At 55.3% G+C, this 25,017-nt stretch overlaps 1 protein-coding gene across 1 annotated transcript in view; it reads right to left on the bottom strand.

Moving 5' to 3' along the window:
* The window catches only part of COL17A1 (collagen type XVII alpha 1 chain), a 51,404-nt gene that overhangs the window by 3,607 nt on the left and 22,780 nt on the right, over window positions 1-25,017 (bottom strand). Inside the window, exons 14-51 of the mRNA XM_033842488.2 lie at window positions 24,102-24,263; window positions 23,647-23,727; window positions 22,461-22,505; window positions 21,226-21,438; window positions 20,425-20,646; window positions 20,032-20,061; window positions 19,627-19,653; window positions 18,262-18,288; window positions 18,097-18,159; window positions 17,239-17,343; window positions 16,408-16,470; window positions 15,713-15,748; window positions 15,026-15,079; window positions 14,619-14,654; window positions 14,054-14,089; window positions 13,343-13,405; window positions 12,107-12,142; window positions 11,769-11,840; window positions 10,957-10,983; window positions 9,972-10,007; window positions 8,126-8,161; window positions 7,811-7,891; window positions 6,665-6,700; window positions 6,060-6,137; window positions 5,125-5,178; window positions 4,964-5,005; window positions 4,748-4,801; window positions 4,225-4,284; window positions 3,884-3,910; window positions 3,524-3,556; window positions 3,369-3,443; window positions 3,011-3,061; window positions 2,414-2,539; window positions 1,781-1,918; window positions 1,383-1,451; window positions 910-1,050; window positions 348-437; window positions 137-247 (exon numbers count right to left, since the gene is read on the bottom strand). Coding sequence (XP_033698379.1) covers window positions 137-247; window positions 348-437; window positions 910-1,050; window positions 1,383-1,451; window positions 1,781-1,918; window positions 2,414-2,539; window positions 3,011-3,061; window positions 3,369-3,443; window positions 3,524-3,556; window positions 3,884-3,910; window positions 4,225-4,284; window positions 4,748-4,801; window positions 4,964-5,005; window positions 5,125-5,178; window positions 6,060-6,137; window positions 6,665-6,700; window positions 7,811-7,891; window positions 8,126-8,161; window positions 9,972-10,007; window positions 10,957-10,983; window positions 11,769-11,840; window positions 12,107-12,142; window positions 13,343-13,405; window positions 14,054-14,089; window positions 14,619-14,654; window positions 15,026-15,079; window positions 15,713-15,748; window positions 16,408-16,470; window positions 17,239-17,343; window positions 18,097-18,159; window positions 18,262-18,288; window positions 19,627-19,653; window positions 20,032-20,061; window positions 20,425-20,646; window positions 21,226-21,438; window positions 22,461-22,505; window positions 23,647-23,727; window positions 24,102-24,263 — 2,736 coding nt within the window. The remainder of the gene's footprint in view (window positions 1-136; window positions 248-347; window positions 438-909; window positions 1,051-1,382; window positions 1,452-1,780; window positions 1,919-2,413; window positions 2,540-3,010; window positions 3,062-3,368; window positions 3,444-3,523; window positions 3,557-3,883; window positions 3,911-4,224; window positions 4,285-4,747; window positions 4,802-4,963; window positions 5,006-5,124; window positions 5,179-6,059; window positions 6,138-6,664; window positions 6,701-7,810; window positions 7,892-8,125; window positions 8,162-9,971; window positions 10,008-10,956; window positions 10,984-11,768; window positions 11,841-12,106; window positions 12,143-13,342; window positions 13,406-14,053; window positions 14,090-14,618; window positions 14,655-15,025; window positions 15,080-15,712; window positions 15,749-16,407; window positions 16,471-17,238; window positions 17,344-18,096; window positions 18,160-18,261; window positions 18,289-19,626; window positions 19,654-20,031; window positions 20,062-20,424; window positions 20,647-21,225; window positions 21,439-22,460; window positions 22,506-23,646; window positions 23,728-24,101; window positions 24,264-25,017) is intronic.

Raw genomic sequence — 25,017 nt, 5'->3', positions numbered from 1 at the left:
CCAGGGCCCCAGAGCCCGGCCCTGTACCCGCTCTAGGAGGACTGGTGCCTGGGCTGAGCCCTCCATGGCTGCCCTGGCTCAGACCCGCGGGAGCCCTGAAGGTCAGGCTGCAGCCCTCGCCTGCCTCACTCCTTACTCTGCAGGTAGGATGAGAGGTCCTCCATGCTGATGCTGGACCACGCGCTGCCTGGGAGCCCTGGTGGCCCAGGGGGACCTGGGGGCCCAACAATGCCTCTGAATTCAGACCCTGAGACACCAAGGAAGAGCAAGGATCGGTCACAGCCTGGGCCAAGGAGCTCTGCCGTCCACCCCGAAGCACTCGGTCAGATGGCCCTGCTCGGCCGTACCTTGGAGCAAGGAGAGGAGCTCCTCGTAGGATGTTCCCGGCAAGCCTGGGGGCCCTGGGGGGCCAGGAAGCCCAATGCTGACTCCGGAGCCTGAGGAACAAATCCCAAGTTGCGATGGATGCAGATCAGACAGGGAAGGGCAGATGGAAACACCGTGTCAGAGAGGAAGCCAGACAGAAGCAGCCTGAACAGAAGCGGAGGCTGGGATAGGGGCGAGAGGGGCAGCGGGAAGAGACCGGCAGAGGGTAACGGCGCCACGGAGGAGAGGCCCCAGGGCCGGGGACGAGTGCAGGTCAGAAGTGCCCACAGCCCTCCTCCTGCTGGGTGTGTGCGTGTGTGCATAGAGAAGTGTGCGTGTGAGTCGTGTGCAGGACGGTGCCCGGGACACTCATCCTGGCTTCCCTCGCCCAGCTCCGTGACCTGCTCTGGGGCCACAGGTTTGAACAGCTCTGAAGCGCCCCCGCTCCCTCTGGGTTGGGTGCAGCCTGGCGGGAGAGGGCCAGGGGGCCATTTCCGGGGTGTCCCGCCCGCTGCCTGCCCCACCACGGAGGCGGACACTCACTGGACATGTAGCTGAGGACGCGGCTGCTCAGCTCTGCGTAGTCCAAAGACTGGAGGGACCAACCTCCACTGGCTCCTGGTGGCCCTGGGGGACCCCGAGGGCCCATCAGGTACTGCCGTAGATATTGACGCACGTCATCCCCTGAAAGGAGAGGAGGCGCCGGTATGGACCACACGTCCAGCCTAACCTCCCCACAGACTGGCCCGAGTGACGTGTGAGCTGGGGGTTCTCAGACCCCCAGGGGGACATCAACAAGCTTCCGGAAGCTGAAGGGGCTCCTGCCCGGTTGCCTGGCCTTAGAGGGGAGAGCTGATGCCCCCTTTCCAGCTGGCTGCTGGGAGGGAGGAGGGAGTGGCTGCTGGGAGCGAGGAGGGAGTGGCTCCTTGTCCCAAGGGACCGCCAAGTGTGCCTGACAAGTGCGGCCAGGAGAGAGGGAAGGCACCCCACTCTCTAGCCCACCACAGCCGACTCACGCTGGAGCACAGCCAGGATGTCTTCAGAGGAGATGGAGGTGGAGGACGTGCTGATGCTGTACCCCGAAGCTGTGGGGAAGGAAACCGGTTACCCGCTTAGCTGGTACTGAAGCAACGCACTCATTACTCCAGAATCACAGACCCGGTCAACCAGCTGTTTCCGTTTGGGGGCAATGAATGCATGGGGGTGTTAGCAGGCTATTTATAATGTCTATATTTCTTAATCTGAACAAACCTTTTTTGAAGCTAGATTCGGCGGCCTGATTACCGTGAATTCAGCATTGAACATCACATTCAGAAAAAGGGCAAAGCAAACAGCAAATTAAGAGACGAGACTCCAGGAATAACCGTGGACCCTGGGAGGAAGGTGTCATTACAGGGGCTGGGGAGAGGCTTACTCTGTAAGTAGCTCACGACGAGGCTGGCCAGCTCTGAGTAGTTGAAAGTCTCACCCGTGATGGTGGTGACAGGCCCGGGGGGACCAGGTGGGCCTGGGGGACCCTGAACTCCAGATAGATAAGACCTGATACTGTCACCTGCCAACAAAGAAATAAAGCAAAGTCAGGCTTGTCCCCAAGAGGGCGTGTCCTCCCCACAGAGGTGACCTGAAGTACTTGATGAAGTGCACCCACCCATCCCACACAGGGGCCAAGGCAGGGCCAGCAGGGAGCCTAGACTCCCCTTGCTATAGATGGAGAAACTGAGGCAGACTCTGTGCTGGGCCAGGTGGATCTCCATGGCTGTAGAGTAACAAGACTCCAGTCAGCCACCCATTTGACAAAGCTCTGGTGCCCACATGTGTGGAAATCACACCCTCACCTCCACAGCACATGGATGAGGTTGGGGGAGTGCACACCAGTATGAAAGTGTGTGTGTGTGTGTGTGTGTGTGTGTGCGCGTGCATGTGGATGAGCATGTGGGTGTACGAGCCTCTGCTGGGGTGAGGACAAGTCTATGTATCAATACGTGGACACACACACACAGACACACACACACACACACACTGCCCCACTCAGGCACCGGGCACTCACTCTGCATGTAGTCAGAGATGTACTGCTGAATCTCCAGGCCGGAGCTGCTGATGGAGCCTGGAGGCCCGGGGGGCCCTGGTGGGCCTGGTGGGCCCTGCGTGAACATGGTGCTCGATGACGATCCCCCTGCAGGAGAGAAAGCCTCTGAGTTGGTCTCTCCACCCTGGGGTCCAACAAGGGAGCCCAGGCAATGCTTTTACAGTCTGAGGAGGGAGATTCTTTCTCAGTAGGAGAACTAAGACAGTGGCAAAGAGCTCCTAGGAGCTCTCCCAGGCCGAGCCCTCCCTTTTCTTCGGCAACCTGCTCACCGCCCACATGGCCTCCCTCGCCCCTGAACCCCTAGCTCCCAGGCTCTGTTCTCGCCGTCATTCATCATCGGCGTTGCTAGTCATCTTTATCGTGCAGGCATCCTTCCCTCCCACCCCCGCTAACTTGTAACCTCCTTAAAGGCAGTTCAGAGATCCCAGCACGTGGAGAAAGTATCTCATCAACACTGAATCATGGATGAGTGAATGAATTAGTTAATTAACATCCTCACTGGCACGATCAGCCTCGCTTGAAGAAGGAGAGAAGAACTTGGGCACCTTTGGTTCTTACCTCGAGAGGGCCCACTGGGAATGCCGGGAGCCCCTGGGACTCCGGGATCACCTGGAATCCAAAACAAGCAGCTCTGTTTGCATCACCTCCTCCAGGAAGCCTCCCCTGGTTCCTCAAGTTCAACCACACTGTCAGCTGTGGCTCAACAACTGTCCCATGTTTCTCAGTCTCATTTCTGCAATGGTGTCACAGCTTCCCTGGGCAGACTGTATCCCCACCCCCGTCCCTTTCTCCCTCCAGGCTCTCCTCTCTTCAGCCTCTTCTTCCTTCCAAGTCTGTAGCATCAGCAAGTACTCGCTGCCCTCTATTCGGGCTCTGGGAGCCAGCCTTGCTCCCACTCCTCCCCGCCTTCACTGACCTCTGTCACCCTTGGGTCCCTGAGGGCCGGGTGGGCCTGGCGGTCCTTGTAGGTTGAGTCCGAGAGAACTGGAGCCTGGAGGCCAACAACACAGGGCAGTCAGCCAGGTGGGGAGAGGCTCCGGCAGAGCCGGCAGCAGGGGGCTCAGCACTTACCTGAGGCTGAGAACCCTGGGAGGCCTCGCTCGCCTGAGGGACACAGCAGAGAGGGAACAGTCAGCTGTGCCGGCCTCCTTCTCCCCGTGCCCCAGCCCAAGACACCACCTCCCTCCCGAGGCTCCCCAAGATTCAATGGCTGGGGCAGCACCGGCCCTTGGGTGGTATCTAGAGCTGCCGCACAGACAGACACACGCACACACATACGCACGCACGCACACATGTAAGTTCTCAACCATCAGAGACACACACTGATCTACCCTCATCTGGACCAAACTCAAGAAGCTCAGGGATCTTGGAAGGTCAGCCTTTGCCACTCCCACCCCTACCCCAGGTTTGTTTGATGCCAGTTCTATTTACCTTGGTGTCCTCGGGGGCCTGGGGCACCTGGAGGAGAAGACAGTCATGAGACAGGTCCCACCCAGACGCTGTGACTGCAAGGGGCCCGTGGGGAAGGAGTCGGGGCTCCAGGGCCCCTCGTGCCTCTCCTCCCATCAGGACAAGGACAAGGCTTCTTGACAGAGCTTCCGACCCCCCGCCCCCCGCCCTGCTGCAGGCTGCTGAGCCCCTAATGGGATAGGGCAGGAGGGTGAAGGCCCGCTCATCCAGCCTCATCAGAACTCTCCCGGCCACCAGCTGGGTCAGCTGGGGTCAGCTGGGGTTCACACAGGCTCCTGCGCTCCCTAAGACACGGTGCTCACCTTGCTCTCCCTTGGGGCCTGGGGGGCCAGGTGGGCCTGGAGGGCCAGAGAAGAAGGTCTCTGTAGAGGAAGGAAATAGTTTTGAGTGTGGACAATAGATGGATGGATGGATGAATTTTCTACTAGAGACAAGTTCTGGGCTAAAGAATGTTCTAAAGTTATTTCCATATGTTTCTATGTTATACTGTCAGCATTTATCTCATTTCATGAGCATGTGTCCTACCTACTTTATCAGAGCTGGGCTCCCTGAGGACAGGAACTAGGTCTCCCCAGTTGGCCCAGAAGCTTCCCAAAGGCAGATCTCCCCCAGGCTGGGCAACCAGGGATTCTCAGGGTGGCTGGGTTGGCATCAGTTACCTTCTCTCCACACAGCAGGTAGCATGGAGTTTATGCAAACACACTCACGGTGGAAAGTCAGAAGGAGAAAGCATGGTGAGTAGGTCAGAAAGGCTGTGTGCCCATGACCATGGCATGGGCTGGGGCTGAGGTAGAGAACAGGAGCGACTTGACTCCCCAGCATTACCTGAGCTGGTCAGGAGAGATCCTGGTGGGCCTGGTGGGCCTGGCAAGCCTTCCCCTAGGTAAGAGAGCACCCAAGACCTATTAATGCCAAGAGGTGGGCCAGGAACACTCTGCCCAGGAGCAGAAGTGACAGAGAAGCTCTTTCCTAAGAGCCGGCCCAGAAGAAGCCTGGGCTCTGGGTCCCATCGTCTCTCATCTCCCATTGCTTAGCACTCACCTGCTGGGCCTCGGGGTCCTGGGGGTCCTGGAATGGATGGTCCTGTAGAAGAGGGTGAGGAAGAGGCAATGCTGAACCCAGGATCTTGGCTTCCTCACTAAGTGCCTTGAGCCCCCTGCCCCCAAGATTCCCCACCTTCCAAAGATCCCTGAGGTGCTCACCTGGTGGCCCAGGTGGTCCAGGTGGGCCTTGGGGACCTCGTAAATCAAGACCCTCTGTGGAAAGGAGAAACCAGAAATGAGCAAAAGCTGTCATGAGGCTGCTCTCCGCCAGCCTCACCCCTCACCAGGATCCTCGGTGCTTGTGCTCACACCCACACACCAGGCCATGGGTCATGGGTCGTGGCACAGGACCCTCCAAGACCCCCTCTGCTAGAGATGCCTTTTGCTCAGAGGCAGGGCAGGGCTGAGTCGAGCTCCCTGGTGGCTGATGGGGGTGTGCAGTGATGATTAAGAGCATGGCTTCGGTGTCAGACAGCCTGAGTTCAAATCCTGCCTCATCACTGCCAGCTTGTGGGCAAGTTCTTGACCTTTCAGCCTCAGCTTCCTCCACTGTAAACCAGAGGCCCAAGACCTACATCACAAGGGCCTTGTGCAGACTCGGTGGGACGACAAGGCAGAGCGCCTGGCACGTGGTGACTGTTAGACCAGGGCTAGCGTTGTCTTTGCTGTTCAGGTGGCCAGGTGCCCAGGTGGGAGGCCCAGCGGCATCTCTGCCTGGGTTCTTTAAAGGACTCTGGGAACCGGAGGACCCAGGAGTCAGCGCTCCTAGGCCAGGCCTATGGCTGAGAACCCAGGGACCCTTGTCGTTGTTCATGGTGTGGGGGATTCAGGACTCCTCCAGTCACACTCACAGGGCTGGGTTCAGAGGCCTCCTGGAATCCGGAGAGCCTCTCTGACAGCTGTGCCATCCCCTGTGACTCATCCTCCACAGCTGATAAAACCCCTGCTGTTCCTTCTCAGCGAGAGGACCTGGCCATCCTTACACTGGGGCTCACGATGACTCACTGGTGCAGCTGCCGCAGGCCCCAGTGCATGGCCACCTCTCCCACTCCCACCCCTGTGTCACCTGTCCCGGAGAACACAGTGGCACTCACGGGCGGAGAGGACCTCAGAGATGGAGCTGCTGCTGCCCATGAACGATTCACCAGGAAGTCCTGGCTCCCCTCGCGGGCCTGTGGGGAGGACACAGAGTTGGGGGACACCGCCTGCAGCTGTCAGTGCTTTCTCTCTGGAGCCGCCCAGGTGCTCGGGGTGGGGCAGGGCCAAGCGGAGCTGACTGTGGGCGGGGCTGAGCTGACTGTGGGCGGGGCCAGAGTGTTGGCTGGGAGCGAGACACACCCCAGGAGGACCTGGAGTCCGTGTTTTGATATTTGGATAAGTTGCTGGACAGTGACACGATTCTCAGGATCTGGTCACCAGAGGCCTGAGGCCTGTGAAGATAGCTGAGCTTGATCCTGACCCAAGAGCCTCAATCTCCCTTTCGGGAGGACCCCTATCTTCTCAGAAACATGGAAGAAGGTGGGACGAGGTGTCTCCTCTGGCTACGGAGGCCTTGCCGGGGCCTTGGAGAAGAGCCCGGTGGCCCCTCACCTCCCTTCCCAACATGCACATCTCTCACTTAAAGATGGGGTGCAGGGCCACCCCAGGAAGGAAGCTCTCCACAGCCTACAGTCATGCGTTCTTTCAGGGTGTGACATACCTTGCTGTCCTGGGAGACCAGCTGGGCCAATGGGACCTGGAAATGGGGTTGGGGAAGAAAAGGTTTTATCACACCTCTAGGGGCAGAGTTCTAGAAAGAACTGAAGAAAAGACAGGTGCCTGGGTACATTAAGTACCTTCCTCACAAGGCATGGAACAGTGGCCCAAAGAGGTCATCTTGCTTATTTGAAAGCAATAAGCAATTTGAGACCAGCCCTGTGGTCCATTCCAGTGAGAATTCCTCTGCCAGGCACTGGGGCCCCTGGGATGGGCAGGACTGCCCTCTCTGACACTGTCCTCCGATGGTTAGGGACTTCTAAACACCCCCAGTGTCCCCAGTCTCCCTGGAGTTTATCAGGAGGGAAGACCGATCCACACTTGCATTGGTCATATTACACACAAACATTTTAAGTAATTAAAAAATAGATATAAAAAAACAGCCATTTTGGATAAATAGAAAAAAGTATCACCCACAATTCTTTAACTTACAGGCATTTTGTTGTATTTCCTTCCAGCATTTTTTTGTCGTATATAAATATAGTTGCAACTACAGAGCACACATTATCTAGTATTCTGCTCTTTTATTTTTAAAAAAATTTTTTATTGGAGTATAGCTGATTTACAACGTTGTGTCACCTGCCCTTTTAAATAACACTGTTATCTGCTAACAACTTTAAGTCTTCATATTTTTGTAGCCATCTCATTATTGTTGGACAATTTGGGGCTATTTGCTTCAAATAGATTCCTCGCACTTTTGTTGCTCTTGATGCATATTATCAAGTTGTTTTCCAAGAGGAAACAATTTGAGGACTGACTCTGACAAGTCAATACTGGTTCTGGAGGCAGAAGGACCTGGGCCGAACCCGGACTCTGCTATTTCTTATCCGTGTGACCTTAGGCGTGTCATTTGCCTGCTCAAGCCTCCAATGGTACTGCGGGGACCTAGTGAAGCAATGCCATGCAGGGCTTAGGATACGTGCTGGGGAGTGATCAGGGCTCAGCAGGCTGTCTGGGAGGGGCTTTCTCAGCCCCTTCCTACTCTTCCCCGGGTTCCGGCCCGGGTTTCAGGATTTGAGCGAATGCTGCTATAGTCAGATGCAAGCAAGGCCTGATGCTGATCTGGGGCAAAGCAAGAAAACAGACTGACCTGAGGCACCTGGAGGTCCTGGAGGTCCCATGGCTCCAGGAGGTCCCGGGGGACCTGGGACAGTGAGAGTCGATGATCCCTCTGAAAACAGAAGGCACGTTGAACGCTGAGCCCCCCTCTCCTCGCTCAGAGGGGACCCAGGCCAGGCTGTGGGCCAGGTTGGGCCAGTATTACGTCTGAAATCCCCCGACCCTCCTCACTTCTGACTGGAAGATTCAGCACTGCACCTTGCCCAAAGCACGGAGCCCGCGGACTTGCAGGGTGTTGAGGCAGAGCCAGGGCGGACGCCCTGTACACAGTGCAGGGTCTACCTACCTGAAGTCACGATCCTGCCTGGAGCTCCCGGTTCACCTGGGAGGGGAGGCAAAGGAGAGTGGTTATTCCCAGGATCAATTAGTGGCTCAATGAATCATTTTCAAGGCTTCTGATTGCATCTGAGACCCACTCCTGGGCTTCTGACCCTCAGGCTGAAGGCATTTTAATGAACTGAAGGGGAGCATACAGGATGCATTAAGCACCAATCTCTGCACTGGAGACCCTGGAGGCTCGAGCATCAATCTTCTTGGCCCACATTAGCTTTTGGAAGAAGCTGGGACTCTGCGAAGGGGCTTCATTTGTGGATGTTGGAGAGTTTGCCTGGTGGTGAGGCCAGAATGAGCTGACTCAGGAGCTGTTCCCCCTCCCACACTCTATCTTCTCCCACACTGGGCATTGCAGGCTCTTACTAGGAATTGCTTTAGGTGCAAAAAGCACTGAGAGGTCAAAGAGCAGAGGCAGTGAGCCTGTGGGGTAGAGCCTGGTTCCCAGTGCCCCTCAGGTGCTAATTCCCTGGGACAGTAGTAGGGTCTACACAGAGTCAAGAGGGGGTTCCGTGGTCTGGGAAACTCCGAGTCATGTAAAGGTTAACAGATCTCTTCTCTGCCTTGTGTCTTAGAGGGTTGAAAATGCGAATGTGCATGGAGGACTTCCAAGAAGGGAATGTCAGATTCACACTTTCCCAAGGCTGTCACGATGGAAATCCACATTCTGCAGAACCAAGTGAGTGAAGTAGAGGATGGAAAAACCCTTGACTGGAGATTCTTCTGGGACGTTTTTGTCATTTCCCAAGGCCTGTGGGCAATTCAGTCATCCACACGCTGAGGGGTGATACTGATTTCCCCCTTTGGGGAAGCTTGCAATCTGCCAGCCCCTCAAGGTCAAGGCCAAGAGAAAGCACTTGACTTTCTTTTTGTTGGAACACAATCCAGTGTCAGGTACGATATCCACCTCTGTGCACACTGGACAGAAAGTCACAGGCCCTGGAGAAGGGCAGGGTGTCTCTCCTCGAGAATCCCCAAGCCTCTGATCTTTTACTAAAGATGCCATCAATCTGTGAGCAGATCTGTGGACCCAGAGACGAGTCTGCCTGGGATGTTCTTGAAAGAACTCCTTGGCCCAACCCGTTGTTAGCCATAGTTTCTGGAAAGCAGGTCCGCCCCCCGCAAGGTGACAGTGACAGAGGGCAGCTCCACCGAACGTCAGGGTTCAGGAACGTGGGGTCACAGGGACAGAAGGAGAAGGACCATCCCTGAGCAGCCCCTTTCCTGGACTGGCTCGGGGTTGGGGTCTGATGGCCCAGAACCGGATGCGAATGTCGCCCTACATGTAAGGGTCTGAGTCCTGAGGATGCCCCTCTGAGAACTCTGACTTTGGCCTCTTAGTAACATCTGAGAGGCTCCTCCCTGCCTGCATCAAAGCCCCCTCTCAGAAAGGGGGTGGCAGTGTCCCCGTTACACTGAGGCCTGTGTGGACCATAACACTTGTCCCAGGGAAGAGGCACATCATGGGGGGACCACGCCTAAGTGAGGGGACAGGGCACTCGTGGGGGGCATTACAGAGTCAGCGGTGGGGACAGCACCCTTGCAGATCCTCCTCCATCGAGGGCTTGGAGACAGCCAGGCACCAAAGCGAGGCTCTGGATTGTGGGGGGAAGGGTGGGGCTTGAGGACTCAGGGCTTAATTGGTCAGAAGAATCCCTGGCTCCCCAGCCTCACAGCCTTCCACTGAAGCCACTAGATGCCACTATTGATCCAGGCTCTGGCCACACAGGGACCTCCCTCCTGCCAATGCCTCCCCTCCTGCCAAAATGACCGGTGACTGTCTAATTTGGAAAATCACTTACCTTTAGCCCCTGGTCGGCCGGGGGTCCCAGGAAGTCCTGGTGTGATTGAAAACAAGTCAGTCAGGATGATTGAGGGCCAGCAATTCCAGACCCCCTGTGGTAGCACCTGGCGCTCTGTCACTGGCAAGGCCACAACTGCTGACTGAAACCTGCAGACCCACCTGGCTCAACCTTCCACCTTAGCCCAGCTCCCTCGAGGGAGCCTCTTGCTCTGAGCCCTTCTCCCTCTCTAGGAAATGGAGCAACAGCTGGGCTGGAGGCAGAGGCTCACAGGTCCAGCTTTGGGGGATCCCAGTCCCTCTGGGTGATGAGCCCCCTGCAGCCTGCAAAGCAGCCATTGTAACCCACTGGCCCTGCAGCCTGGGGGAGTAGGGGCTGGGCTTCCTGTATCTGATGCAACACCCCCTCTTGCTTTTGTCCACAACTCCAACAGGGAGCATTTGAAAGATATCCCTGTGCACTCAACTGGTGGGGGGAGACGCTGTTTGATTTTATTTTACATCTTTGCCTAATTTCCTTTAGGAGTTGGGGCTGGTGTGGTGACAGCTTCTCAAATCCAAGTGGGTGCACACTGTCCAACTATCGGACAGGCTTTGACACTGGGGCTGTCCCAGGGAGGCCGGGCCCTTCTGCATGAGATGAGTGCCCACTCCCTACCGTGCCACAGGGGATGTGGGCCTCTGTGGGGCTAATGGGACTCCTGGGCCTGGAGCCTCCTCTTGGGGCTCCCTGCACCAAAGGGGACCAGGCTCAGGCAGACGGCATTCACACGTGACCTAACCTCATTCTCCTAGAATGGCTTTCTAGATTGTTCTGTGCATAGTTTTCCTTCCTAAGGTGTTTCTCAAGACTCACATCAGAATGACCTGAACCCATTTGTGCTGGGGGAGTGAGGGAAGGAGAGGTGACTGGAGGAGCATCTGCTGAATGCCGGGACTGGGAGGTTGGCGGTGGCGTTTGAAGTGGCAGTGACCCGATGACTCACCCTGAGGTCCTTGGGGTCCTGTGAGACCTACGGAGAGTAGAAGACATGAGAGGAGAGTTGAAGGGCAGAGGAGCCGACCCCTCAGCAGCAGGAGCGGGCGGAAGGGATTGGTGGGCGCAGGAGGACGAACCCCGTGTCTGGGGCAGCCGGACTCCAGGGTCCTCGCAGCCCTGGACGAGAGCAGTTTTCTGACTCACTGCTCCATCAGGGGATGGTTCTTAGCCCATTTGGGCTCAAGACCCTTTGGTGTCTGAGAGCTACAAGCCCCAAAAGTTCACACACTCACTGAGCCCTAATGCTGCCCCCAGGGTGCTGGGTGCTCTCCATCTGTGCGCCCACCAAAGGAGCCCAGGGGCCCCCTGTTCCTCATCGGCCCCTGAGGGTTGCCACCTCGTCCTCCCGGCTTTCTGGGCTTGTGTTGATTTGTTCCTCCTGCAGCCCTGAGGATCTTGCTCCTGCTAGGCCTTTGGTGGAGACCCTAACAACGGCTTATCTCCCCAGGCTGGTGGCTATTGGCGAGGGTCCAGGCACGGCCCAAGGGGGTCCACAGGGGACCCAGACACTGAGGTGGTGATAAACTGGCATTTTTGGGAGACTCCTTGCCCCTTTCTAGAACTCCTTGCTTTCAGTGTTGATCTCTCTTTTCCAAGTTGCCAGACTTGGTGACTCAGGTGTCAGGACTCACAGCCGCTGTGCAAGGCTCAAGCCAGCAGTTGTGGCATTTTCCTAATGAGCTGCTAGAGGAAAATGGATTAGGGAAGGTACATACACACACACACACACACACACACACACGCTTCCCACTCTGTTACCTGGCTTTCCTGGGTCTCCAGAAGGTCCTGGTAAGCCCCGGATTCCGGGCATCCCTGGAAGACCTTGTTCCCCTAGAGAAAGCACGACCAACGCGGAAACGTTTGCCTTTTAGGCACGCTGACCAGCCAACGCATCGGAGCCAATGGTCTCTTGGGGTTTTACTGAGTAACTTGCTGGCAGGTGGAAGGGAGGAGGGGGATGAGACCGGGATTGCACACCTCCCCGTGATGTACGCCCTCTGGCCTTGTGATCGGGGGGCTGGGGGCTGAGCGCTGGGACGTGGGCAGGGGGGGCAGTGGCGGGCCGGGGGAGTGAGGAGAGCAGCTGAGTGACCAACCTCTTGGGCCTTGGTGTCCGTCGGGGCCAGCTTGTCCTAGGAAAGCAGATGCAAGTTCATCAGTGACTCTGGGAGCTACTCTGGGACTCCCTCCCTCCACTGCGTTATAGCCTCCCAAGCTGTCTCCTAGGTGGGGCACCCATGCATCCCCTCCTGCAGCCATCAGACATGGAAGAAGCCCTGTCGTTGTCACACCTGCAGGGTAAAGCTTTCCTGCCCTCTCCTCCTAAACCAGTAATGCCTCTTCTCCTGCTGAGAACTGTTCCATGGCCCCCACTGCCTCTCCCGCATCGACGGCACAGGACTCGCACACACCAGATGCTCAATACAGGTTGGCCTCATTTGGTCCAGGTCCTGGAGGTCAAGATTCTCCAAGATCTTGTCTCCTCTGCTGTAGGCATCACCCTAACCTCCGTCCACAGTGATGTCCTTCGGGGGCCAGCTCTTCCCACCTGCTTTTTCCCACCTCTTTGTCTTTCCTCACTCATGTCTCTGCGTGGCATTTTCTAAATTGATGTGATTAAAATCTTCTTTACTTTTTAGAACCATCTGAAAAGGCATCTCCTTCATCCTTCCGGTTGGAAGAAACTTCTCTCTCTACTGTTTCCGCATAGCACCCTGTACCTTTCATGGCCCTTGTCATCGCACACAAGCTTTATCTCCCCTCGAGGGAGGTAAGGCATCTTACTCGCCCAGCACAGCATCCTGCACACCGTCAGCGCGCTTCCTAACACTTCGTTAATGAATGAGATCATGAATGCACCGCATCTCCATTGGTGGGGCTTAGACCCTTCTGGGATGTGGTGTCAAATGCCTAGCCCCGTGGGGGGTCTTTAGCCAGCTTCCTTGTCCTGGCTGACAGGTCCCTCAGTAAGGGTCAGCCAAAGGGCTGAACCCTGGAGTATCAGGGCTGTGCCTGGAATTCCGTGGGTTCCAAAGAACCTCAGCCCTTGTTTCTCCTCCCCAAGGGCCTGAGGGTCTTAGAGGCAGGAACCGGGGCAAATGGACCATATCCTGCCAAGCGCCTCCAGAGCAGTAGGAAACTGTTAGAGACAGCAGCTCTCTGAGCCCCAAGAGGGATGCCCAGATCCAGGAACAGCCTGTAAATGGAGCCTCTACCGGGGGTGGGTAGATTAGAGAATGGGAGATGCAGCTCTAGGAGAATCTCAACTCTAGGGCCATGACGATGACTGCGGCGGGGCAGACCCATGGTGTCTGCTGCTGTGAGACACTCACCCATTGCTCCTTTAGGCCCGGGCTCGCCCACAGCACCAGGTAAACCTTTCAAGCCGGGCTCTCCTGCAAAGGAAATGGACTAGGTGTTTGGAGGAGCTTGACAGTGGTAGAACACTCTACCCTCCCGGCCACCCCCAGGCCTGCCACCTCCCCAACCAGAGGAGCTTGGTGTGCCAACCAGAGGCTGGAGACACAGCGTCAGCTTTGATTCTAAAGTCAGGCCTCCCACCCCCGGCAGCAGGCACGGACTGGCCCAGAGGCCACACCTGGTCTGAAGGGGCCTGTGTATGAGTCTTATTTCCTTGGCAACAAAAAGCTGGCCCTTGTAGCCAAAGCACTAGTACTGTCAAATTCCTTTGTAATCATGCAAGTTGGCAGGAGGTAAGTGGATACAAGTAGGGCAAACTTTCTGCCACTTAGGGAAGAGCTTAATTTTCCCAACTCAATTCTTCAAAAGAATCAGAGATAATCATAAGCTCCCTTTTCTGCCCCAAACATTTACTGTCTGGACCATACATGCTGATGCTGGCTTATACTCCATTCCGGGCTTTATTTTATCTTGTCCTGCTTTTTTCTAGATTGCAAGTCCCCTGAAGGTTTTAGACAGAGATTCTGTCTCCTACTTCTGTATTTTTTCCCCCCATCTCCAGTACCCAATGGATTTACAAAAAGTCTTTAGTGGATCACAGTAGATTCCTGTGTGGGACTGACCTGTGAGGCCTCGGGGTCCTTTCTCACCCTGGTCACCTAAAATAAAAATGGGGCAGGGGTTGGGGGGGGTGGAGGAAAGAAGCGTCAGTCAGAAGCAAGGAAAAGAATCTCACCCAGTAAGAGGGACCCCGGGCTGCAGAACGGTTCCCACTGCACCTGTAAGCTGCTGTCAGCTGAATGTTGGCAAGAACTCAGCATTAACAAAGCCCAAGAGGCACACTAGGTAGATCTCTTCCGGGTCAGGGCCCACCCACAAACTGACCCAGGCCCTGCTGTCACACCAGTGGGTGCTGTGGGCACGAGGGGGACCACACTAGAGGGGAGAAGCCTCTGCTGCATCGATGCCACCCCGAAGGCCACCCCGAGCACTGTGACGCTGGTACTGTTTCTCCTCTTTGTGCCTCAGTTTCCCTGAGAGGTTCGACTAGAATCTCAGATCCCTCCCAGCCCCAGGGTCCAGGAGCCAAGTCATGTGGGTTTTTGGACACCAGGACAGGGGTCACATCTGGGTTCCCAGGAGTCGGCAGGGTGTGGTGTTGTCCGGGCAGCAGCAGGAGAAGCATACCTTTGGGTCCTGGTGGTCCCATAGGTCCTTTGTCACCTGAAAAGGAAATGGACACCTTAGTGCAAAGAGCCTTGGTAGGGATGACCAACAAGGGGCAGAGTCTGTGTCTGAAGACAGGCTCCTCCGCAGTCCTGACTGCCCCTTCCCCTCATGCACCTGCTGGCCTGCACAGGCTGTTGGCATATCCACCAGACCCTGTCCCCCCAGAACTCCTCCTTTTCTTTTTGGCTGTACCACACAGCATGTGGGATCTTAGATCTCTGACCAGGGTTTGACCCGTGCCCCCTGCGTTGGAAGCATGGAGTCTTAACCACTGGACCGCCAGGGAAGTCCCCCAGACCTCCTTCTTAAGTGAGTGGCATCTACAAGGTGATGTCCCCTCCCTCTAACCCCTTCCCCCAGCTTACCTCTGATGCCAGGGAGTCCCACTTCACCTCGGAGCCCTTGGCGACCTACAGAGCCTGCACACAGAGGAAACCACGTGGGTGGATGAGTGTCCCCAGCTCTGGAAGGGATGGACATGCACACGGCACACACACACACAACACGTACACACACCTATTTGGCACAAAAATGTACACACACACATAGGCACACACACTCCCTGGAGTAAAAGTCAAGGGCTGCTGTTCACAGACTCCTCCCCATGTCCCTGCTACATCGTCCTGGTGCAGGTTCCTTGTCCCTGAGATTACCAGGCCCGGGGATGAGGACCCCTCATGGGACCCTGGCAGAGACGTTGGCCTGCATCACAGAGTGGGCTGCAGCTCAAGACTCCCAGGACAGCGGGACAAGCTCCGGCCCACAGGGGACCAGGTGAGGCAGGCGCTTTGCTCAGATCAAGGCAGGCTGGGAGCTGCCTGCTGCTGAAGCTGCTGGAGGGCCTCGTGCCCCAAGTCAGGTCAGAACAGATCTCAGGGGACCCATCGGTACCAGCCTCAGCCGCAGGGGACACACGTGCAGATGTGAGTTTTGTGTCTCTTAGAGGCTCTCTTTATAATTGCTTCATTTGCTTAAAAATGTTTGTTTCTCCATTTAACATCCCTCTCTTTTCCCCAGAAATAGCATCTATTTATGAGAAGAAGGCTACTGACCTGGGGGACCCTGTGGGCCAGGAAGACCGCTAGAACCTGAGGAGGACAACACGACAACGATGATCAGATGGGTCGGGTACAGGCCAGGGACACTGACCCCATGGTGAGTGGCAGGTGGAAGGGGTGGGGCACGCACCCCCAGGTGAGGGCTGTGTGTGCACACCAGGACCCCAGAGCCAGTGGGTCCAGGAGTGATCCCAGTGCAAAGTCCTCCTTAGGCAGGAAACTATAGCTGCTGGGATCAAGAGACCCTTTGCTCCTTCCCGGTCAAACATTTGAGCTGGGGTAGGGGCAGGGGCAGGGAGGAGAGTGGACCAGATGGGCGTCACACTGTGAGAAGGCCCCATTTGCCTGGCTTGTCCAGACATATTGCTCTCAAACGTTTGCATCTCGGCCCTAGCCAGCAAGGAAATTGTCTGACTTCTGATTTCCAGATCCATCCCCCCACTTAGGGGCCACATAACAGGGCCATCAAAGAGAGATGGAAACGTGACTCCCAAATCCACCACAGAGCCAAAAATACAGCCCCGATCCTGATGCCCAGGGATTTCTTTGTGGGGGGACCCTCTGTGGGCCTGTCGACCCCACACAGGCCTGGGACCATGGGTTAGGACCATCTGGGATCCCAGCGCCTGGATCTCTGAGATCCATCCTGGTTGTGGCAAACTTGGGTACAGTCTGGGTACCTGGCTTACCTTTGGGACCCACAGAACCTGGGACACCAGGTGGGCCTTGAATGCCCGGTTGACCAGCATCCCCTGGGGAGAAATAAGCACTTTGAGAGAGTACCCCAGTTTGGTTGCCCACCCAGCCCAGTGGTGTCATTTGCAGGGTGGAGGGAACACTTCCCACCCTGCCAGTGGTCTCTGATCCACTGGGGCCTCCATGAGGCCAAGAATCAGCAAAACACCTTCAGTTCCTACCTCCAGAGTCTTTATATTCCATGAAGTCTGGCACCCAGTAGGTGCTCAATAAATATTTGTTGCCTGGTTGAGTAATATTTTTAAGAGTGAAGCTAAAAATAAAGCTTCTTGCTCACGATCTTTTGGCCTTGAGAGGATTTCTGGTGTCTGTGCTTCAGTTCCCCTGATGAAAGCAGGCTCACGGTTAAGTACCTAATGCAACATCTCCCCAGCTCCCTCCAGGGCTGGGCTGGTGTCTGAAGCTTTCCCCGCCTCCTTCCAGCCATGAGAGGCTCCAGGGCAGGCACCCCACTCTGTCTTCCGTCAGGCCCTGCCCTGAGCTCTCCACCTCAGCCCTGTCTCGTCCCCACCCCCTCCCAGGAAGATCATTTCTCCCTGTGACCATGTTCTGTGGACTCAGACTGCAGGGGTCTTAGCCCCAGGCTTGAACGCACAGCCCAGCCCACGCCCCCTCATTAGACCACAGTCTCTTCAGGGCCCAGCACAGCCCCTGGCTCAAGGCAGGTGCTCAGCTAATGCTAGTAAAAGACAGAGGGAGGGAGAACGATGTAAGAAGGAAGTGTGGACGCAGCTAACCCTCCTGGTGAAGGAATCACCTCTTACCTCTGTCTCCTTTCTCTCCAAACCCAGGAGGCCCTGGTTCACCGCGAGGCCCCATGGGGCCTTCTCGCCCTCTCTGGCCCATGGGTCCCTCCATGCCAGGCTCTCCTAAAGACAGGAATGTCCATCTCAGTTAGGGCCGCGAAGGACGCCCCAGGCAGCACCTCGCTGGCGGGACACCTGCCTGGAGCGTCCACACCCAACTCCCTACCTCTCTCTCTCTCTCCTGTAGCCCAGACTCAAAGCAGAAGCCAGAGAGTTTGAAAAGGCAAGTGGATCGTGTCCCATTTCTGCCCCAACCTGCCCTGCAAATGGCTTCTCTACTCACTGGGAGTAAAAGCTGACCCCTCGCGAGGCCTCCAGGGTCCCTCCCTCTCGACTCTCTGCCTTCTCAGTGGGCTCCAGCACCCGCCCCCATTCCTCCTGTTCCCTCCCAAGCTCCTGGACCCACGGGCACACGCTTGCCCGAGGGCGTGTAGCTGCTCCCTCTGCCTAGAGGGTTCCCCCAGATCTCCTCAGGCCTGGCTCTCGCCCCACTTTCACTTCTTTGCTCAAATGTCACCTTCTCAGCAAGGCCTTCCCTGCCAGCCCTATTTTCAATTACCCCTCAGCCCTCCCAAGGCTCCACTGGGCTCTGTGTTCCCATTTCACGAGCCACTTCCTCCCTCTATGTACTTCACTTATTTATCATGTCTATTGTTTATCTCCACCCAAAAGTAGGCAGGGGTTTTGTTTTGTTCACCACGTCTCCCCAGCACCGAAAACAGGATCTGACACACAGCAGGCACTTAACGAACATTTACTGAATGAATGAATGAATGAGGGAATGAGGGAATAAGTGAACAGAAAAGCGGTTCTCACCCACGCTGCCTTTTTGTCCCTTTGGTCCCTCCGGACCTTGGTGGCCCAAGGGCCCAGGGATACCTGTGGACACACAAGAATAGCTCAGCCCTGCTTTCCTCCCAAACCCCAAGAGCAAGGACCGGGCAGCCTGCAACCTCAGCAGAACCATCAGAGGTTACGCACCTGGAGTCCCAGGGAAGCCTCGATCTCCTGTGGGAACAGAGAGAAAAAAGTCAGCCAGAGGACTCAGGCGGGTCACCTAAGGAGCCACCAGTGGAATTCAGGCGGGATTGCCAAATTTAGCAAGTAAAAACATGGGACTCTCAGCTAAGTTTGAATTGCAGGAAAACATTGAATAAACTTTTACTTATAGTGACAAGCGATTCAGTGTTTATATGTAATTCCCATTTGACTGGGCATCCTATATTACAGTCAGGAGGGGTGTGGGACCTGCAAGCTGGAGCCTTGAGGAAGGGGGGCTGAGGTGGTGACCCAGGGTGTGCGTGTCGGGGCAGGGAATCCTGAAGTTGAGGGCCACCAAGTGGAGGAACCCCAATTCCTGCACCGGGATCCCCTGGGAAGGAGAGAGGGGTGACCCTGTCATTCCCAATAGTGATTCTCAGAATGGTCTGTGCAGCCCTGGCTTCAGAACCACACAGGGTTGATCCAGGCCACAGGCTCACGGCCCCACCCACACCTGCTCCTCAGAGGCTCTGGGAGTAGAGCCCAGAATCTTCCAGCAATTCCCACATACCCCGAATCTTGAGAATCCCACTCAGCTAGATCGAGGGGCACTTCTGTGGTCACTGGGATTGGAAAGATCTTCCTGCCACCCCTAGGCCTGTCCCAGTGAGTGTCAGACCACTTTTCTGAGGACACGTATCAGTTTCCTACAGCGACACTGTGCCACCCAAGTTAGCAGGTGACTCCCCCAGCTAACCAACACTGAGGGGCACCTTTTCCTGTGACTATGTCCTGTCTCCCTGCCAGACACCCCTACTTCCCCTGAAGGCAGGTGGTGTTGCTCCTACTGAATTCCCCCCCTCCAGGTGCTCCATTCCTGACTGGTGGCTTTTATTCCCAGCCTACCTGGGCCAAAACCCCTGAGAGCAGGCTTCTCACCTGGATCGGTGATTCCTGACCTGGTTCAACAGAATTAACCTGGGGGGAGGGGGTCCGTCCCCAGAGCATCTGATTCCTGGCAGGGCCCAGGAATCTGTATTTCTCAAAATCTCCCCAGGGGTTGTGCAGTAGCAGGCCCTCAGGCTGCCCTTTGCAGCTGGGGGAGATGCAGGCCCTGGATGCAGGCCTCCTCAGGGTCCCTGGCGTGGGAATCCCTGAGAAGGGGCCAGCGCCACCGTGCTGCCCCAGAGATGTAGCCTGGCTCTGCCGTGAAGCCCCCGGGTCCCAAAAGCCCGAGGGTGTGCAATTCCCGGTCCTACCACAAGGGGAGATGGCCAGGGGAGTGGGAGGTGCGTTTTCTGACACTTGCTTCAAACTGTCAACCCTCGCTAATATTTAAGGTAAAGTTTTCCAGGTTTTGTTTACCTTTAGGGCCTTGACTTCCCATGTCACCTAAAATCAGAAAGACATGAAAACTGTGAGATGGGGTGAGAACCCAAGGGCCATTCTCTCCTAGTATCTTAAGGCCAGCTGACAGCGTGTAAATGGCATTTCAAGGTGCGCTGGCGTGTGGTGTAGCTTCCTCGCGGTGTCCGTCTGTGTCTCTCAGGCACCTCACTCGGCCTCTCTTAGATGATGCCTTAGTTCCCTTCTCATTCTAAGATATTCTGACTGTAGAGCCAATTCTCAACCCTCCCAACAGATTCTGTAAGATCTTTCCACTGCTCATCCTTCAATGTGCAAAAAAGAGAAGTTTTCTGATCCTCCCAGAAAACCCAGCTCCAAGTGCAGGAAATGAGAGCAGGGAAAGGGCTCCATCCACTGTGATACCTTTAGGGCCAGGGTTTCCTCGGAGATTTCCTACAAGAGACAGCAAAGCCTGAGTTAGCCGCACATCTTCTGTGTCACACACACATACACACACGCACACACACATTTGAAGGGGATCACTGTGGTACAGTAGGAAAAAACAGAGGCTAGGACTAGCCATCTGATTCTAAAGTGTGCAGGTTGTGTGATCTTGATCATGGGCAATTCTCCCCAGGTCTGAGTTTTACTAGCTGTAAAACAGGATAGCAATACGGGTCCTCCCTCCCTCCCTCCCTCCCAGGGCTGTCAAGAGGGCTGAATGAGGGGCGCTTGAGAGTGCCCTAAATGGGTGCCACGCCACATACAGGAGCCGGGACCGGGAGCCACTGGCCCTTTGCCTTGCGATGTGCTCACCGTTTTCCTGTTCTGCCATCAGCTTGCCCCTCATGAATTGCCATAGGTCTTCCTGACTGTAGCCGTCAAGCCCAGATTTGCCGACACCGTCGCCCAGCCTCGGCGCGACACCCTGCACGGAGTCCTGGCTGGTCCTCTCCATCTTCTTGTTGTAAAGGAACATGCTGCCCCTGCCCTTCTCCAGCTCGTCCACACGTGCCTTCAGGTTCCTCACCTCCTCGGCTGAAATGGACACACGGAGGCAGTGTCAGCACAGGGGCCCCCGAGCCAGTGCCTTCCAAGCTTCCAGGGGAGCCTGAAAAGGGGGCTCTGGAGTCCGTGGCGGCTTCTTCATGCCATGGGGACATTTTGTTGGCATATTTTGGGGGAGACAGTCTGTCGTGGCTACCAGCAGGATGAGCTACTCAAATTCGGAACCGAGCCTTGAAGACGCCTGGCCATCATCTGAGATGGTCACAAAGCTGGCCCTCTCTCCCAGGAGCTGGTGTGAGGGCCAACAGAACGTGGAAAGTAAAAAGGCTATGAAAGGCCTGGCCTGATTGTTAAGGGCAGCCAGGTGCTTAGAGCAGGATGCCACGGGGTTGGGGCCCGGGGCCAGGACCGAGGAGCTGCCTTAGAGTCCCAGCTCAGCCAGGGAGCAGCCATGGGACCTTGGCCAGATGCCTCCTGGAGGCCCAGTTTTCTCATCTGCAGTAACATGGGGTCTGCACCCATGATCTCTGGACCTTGGCCCCTGACGCTTGGGACATTCACTGATTCTTGCCCTTCGGAACAGGCAGCAGGGCTGCCATCACCACATACCCAGAGCGATGAGGCCAAAGAGCAGCCCCAGGAGCAGCAGCCAGGTGAGGAGCAGGCCCAGCAGCCACTTCCACCAGCTGCAGCAGGAGCCGCAGGGGCACCAGGCTGGCGCTGCCCCCCACGAGCCCTTGCCGCCTCCACCGGAGACCCCACTGCCGGCGCCCCTGCCGCTGCTACTGCCGCCCCCACGGTGGCGGTTGTAGCCGTAGAAGTCTGTGGAAGAGAGGGCAAGGGTAAGGTGAATGCAGGCAGCTCTTGCCCTCTTCCCTCCAAATTCTCCAACTTTTGGTGCCTTCCTGTGGGCCTGAGTGAATGTGAGTGGGGCTTTCAGGTTCCTGAGTGGCTCCTGGAAAAAACACAGGGCTGTGGCTGGTGAAGAGTGGAGGTCTGACAATCCTGGCCTTGAGCTGTGTGACCCAGAGAAAGTCACTTAACCTCTCTGTTTCATTTTTTATAAAATAGAGTTCAAAGCTGACCTTTCTTCATGAGATGGATGTTGAATGAAATGAGATAAGGCACGTAGAGTAATTAGCAGAGGATGTAGCAGTTACGACCAGGCTTAAAATCCTTGGTTATGAACGTGGATCTGCTACAACCTCCTGCATTTTATTATGCCCAAAGCTGAATAATTCTCATCTTCATGTCTCAGTTCACATGGCTCTTTCCTTGTAATCCCCACAGTGCCTAGAACTACACTCAGCTCTTAAGGGGTGGTCAGGAGGCTTTTTATTTTTATTTATTTTTTAGTTTCAGTGAAAGTGTTGTTTTTAGTATCTAAAATGGGCTGATACCCCTTGATCTGCTTCTCTCACAGATTATGGGAGCAAGTGAGGAAAGTGTAAACGACTGGAGAAGTGTGTGGTCTTAGTGTCACCTTGCAGCCCGTGTGGGTGGGGGGAGGGGAGTGGTTTGTAAGACACGACAGCAGCCTTGCTGTGCTGCTCCTGCCATGTTGGCAGGCTCTGCAGCTAAGGGCAGACAATGGGCACCCAGCAGGGGCAGTGTGGCCCGTGAGCACATCTCCTGAGCTAAGCTCCTTCAGCAGCCCTGCTCCAGCCCCCAGCCAGCCCCTCTCCCGCCCTCCACCCCGCTCCCACTGAAGGCTTTTGGGGAAGATCTGTAGAGTTGGGGGGCTCGTGCACGCCCTGGCTCCAGGCTAGGGGGCCGTTATCTATTCCATTCACCATAGCCAGCCCTTTCCGCTCCAGTCACTGCAGGGCCCAGGTCTTACTCACCTGCAGAGGCGGCCTTGCCCTTTGCGGACACGGTCTTCACGTCTCCTGAAATACAAACACCGAGAACACATGTTTTGACTGAGCCTTTCAACTGCAGGAGCCCAGTCCAGTCCAGCCTGTGCGTGGACTTGGGACAGGGCTTGAAGTAGATGTGCCCCCAGGGACCTTGTGGAACAGCCACGTGCATGTGCAGGAACATCTATTAACTAAGTCCTCACAGATCTCATATTTGCAACAATCACATTGTTGAAGACATGGCTTGGCAAACAAGTCACAGTGGGAAAAAGCACAGTGTCATAACCTTCTTGTGACTTTCAACCTCTAAAGCCCGAGACATTCTTTGGAGGACCGTGTTAGGAATGACCATGGCATTCAAATAATAAATGTGCCTGTGAGAAATGACTCTTGATTTCTTGGTTACAAGACTGCACACAGGTTCCTAACCTGGGGTGGAGGGAACAGAAAGGCAAAGACGGGCTTGGAGGAGGGCTGATCATGAGTCCTGGATGCTATCTGACCACTGAGTTTGTGGGCATGTGTGGAATTTTCTGGGAAAACTTGTTTATAGCTTTCATCAGATTCTGAAAAGGATCTTTGGGCTCCAAACCCCACCTCCACCCCTAAAATGTAAGGAACTGCTAACTTAGAAGACTTGGCTTCCAACCTTGAGAGGATTATAACTGATGTCATTTGCATTTTTAAAAAAATGTTCTGTGACTTAACTTTTCTCTTCCTTTACTGACCTCCTTAAAATCAGTGATTTGGAGAGATTCACAGGAAGCAGAGCAGTGAAGAAATGTGGTTATCCAAGACAGAATCCAGGTATTTGGGAAGAAAAAAAATAAAGCTAGCAAGCGCTTTGGAAAGCCTTTTTCTATTAGCTCTGAAAATTATGGAGGACAAGTAAGGTGAGAAAAAAATACCACTGTGGACTTTAGATGGACCATGAGAAGAGTTTGCTTCTATAATTAGCACCTGTGAATCAACAGGGGAGCTTGTTAAAATGCAGCCTCCGACACAGCAGGTCTGGGCTAGGGCCCAGGATTCTGCATTTCTAACGCGCTCCCAGGTCTCACAGATGCTGCTGGTCCAGGACCACACGCAGAGTGCTGAGGTCTTGGGAGACAAATGAATGACAGATGGATTGGCCGGAGTCAAAGTGGACAGCAATCAGATTTGCTCTTACCATTAGCTTCTGACATTAGGTAGGTGTCAGTGGTGCATGCAGCTTGCTTTTCCTTTTTTAGGGTGTCCTCTGAAAAAGAAGCTATGCACACAACCCACGATGACCCCGGATATTGTCTCCCCGCTCCCGCCACCCCACATCCTTTCCCGCTTGTGGAGGTAGAAGCTAGCCTGGTAGGAAGAGGGCCTGCTTTCCCGGGGTTAATCCCCCCAGTCCGGGCCTGTGGTTAGGAGACTTATTATTGCCCAAAGACACTCTGGGAGCTCTTTGCTGGAATTTCCCTGACTTGTCTGCATTCAAGGCAGACCCTGGGACACCCTATTTGTCAGCCATTTTCCATTTGAATGGGATGACTGTGGTTTCATCATTCAAATGTCTCAAACCATCTTGCTAGGACATTTGTCTACGCTGTTTGTCCTTCTTCCAAAACCCAGGTCTCGTGGGCTCCCACGTACTTGCAGTGACACTGGCGGGGGAGGCGGTGAAGACCTTCCCGCTGTCCTTGGTCATGATCAGCAGCTCCATCTCCTTCTTGGCAGGTGTGTTGTCTTTCTCCAGGATCAGGAATTTACAGTCCTTGTGCAAGAGGTCACTGTTCTGGACACTTGTGGTGCTGGCTGGAGAGGAAAGAAGTGGGTGAGGAGGACGGAAAATGTGGAGGGAGAGGAAGAGGGAAGAAATGACCAGAAGAAGGAGAAGAGGAAGAGAAGGAGTGTGGAGGAAAAGAAAGGGTTAGTGGGTGTGTCAGAGGGTCTCCTGCTCTTGCTCTCCATGGTTACTAAGAAGCATCTTGGGGACCAGAGACACCCTCCCCTGCCTAGCTGGGCCTGGCCATCAGGAGGTCAGGTCAATGTCAGAAGTGCTGGGGGCTTGCCTGAAGGGCTGCCCTCCACCTGAACATTACAGGGTCTTCAGTGAATGGTCAAAAGTTGCTGTGTCAGGCAGGCCTTTCTTTAATCAACTGGGTGGGTTCATTTCTAACTGCAGGTCTCAAGTGTTTGCAGCCTGGGGGCACTTTTCCTGACCACTCCGTCCAGCATACACACAGGCCTGTCTCTACCACCCCATTATGTCAGCCCTTCAATTATGTGTCGTTTACTGTGACTATCTTGTATACTTTTTCCACTTGCTTGTTATCTGCCTCCTCCACTGGAACTGTCAGCCTGGTGAGGGCAGGAATCTAGCCTCCTTGCCTATGTCTGTAATCCGGGAACTCAGAACACGGTCTCACACAAAGCAGGTGAATGAGTTGTTGAATGGAGGGAAACGCACCAGAATCAGAGCAACAGAAGAGATGGACACATGACTCGTGGCAGCCTAAGTTGATAGATTCCACAGGAAGTAGGGAGGGTGCAGCAGCTTCTGGGGGGC

The sequence above is a fragment of the Tursiops truncatus genome, chromosome 16, assembly GCF_011762595.2.
Source record: "Tursiops truncatus isolate mTurTru1 chromosome 16, mTurTru1.mat.Y, whole genome shotgun sequence".
Classification (NCBI taxonomy): Eukaryota; Metazoa; Chordata; class Mammalia; order Artiodactyla; family Delphinidae; genus Tursiops; species Tursiops truncatus.
This window is presented reverse-complemented; position numbering and strand designations above follow the sequence as displayed.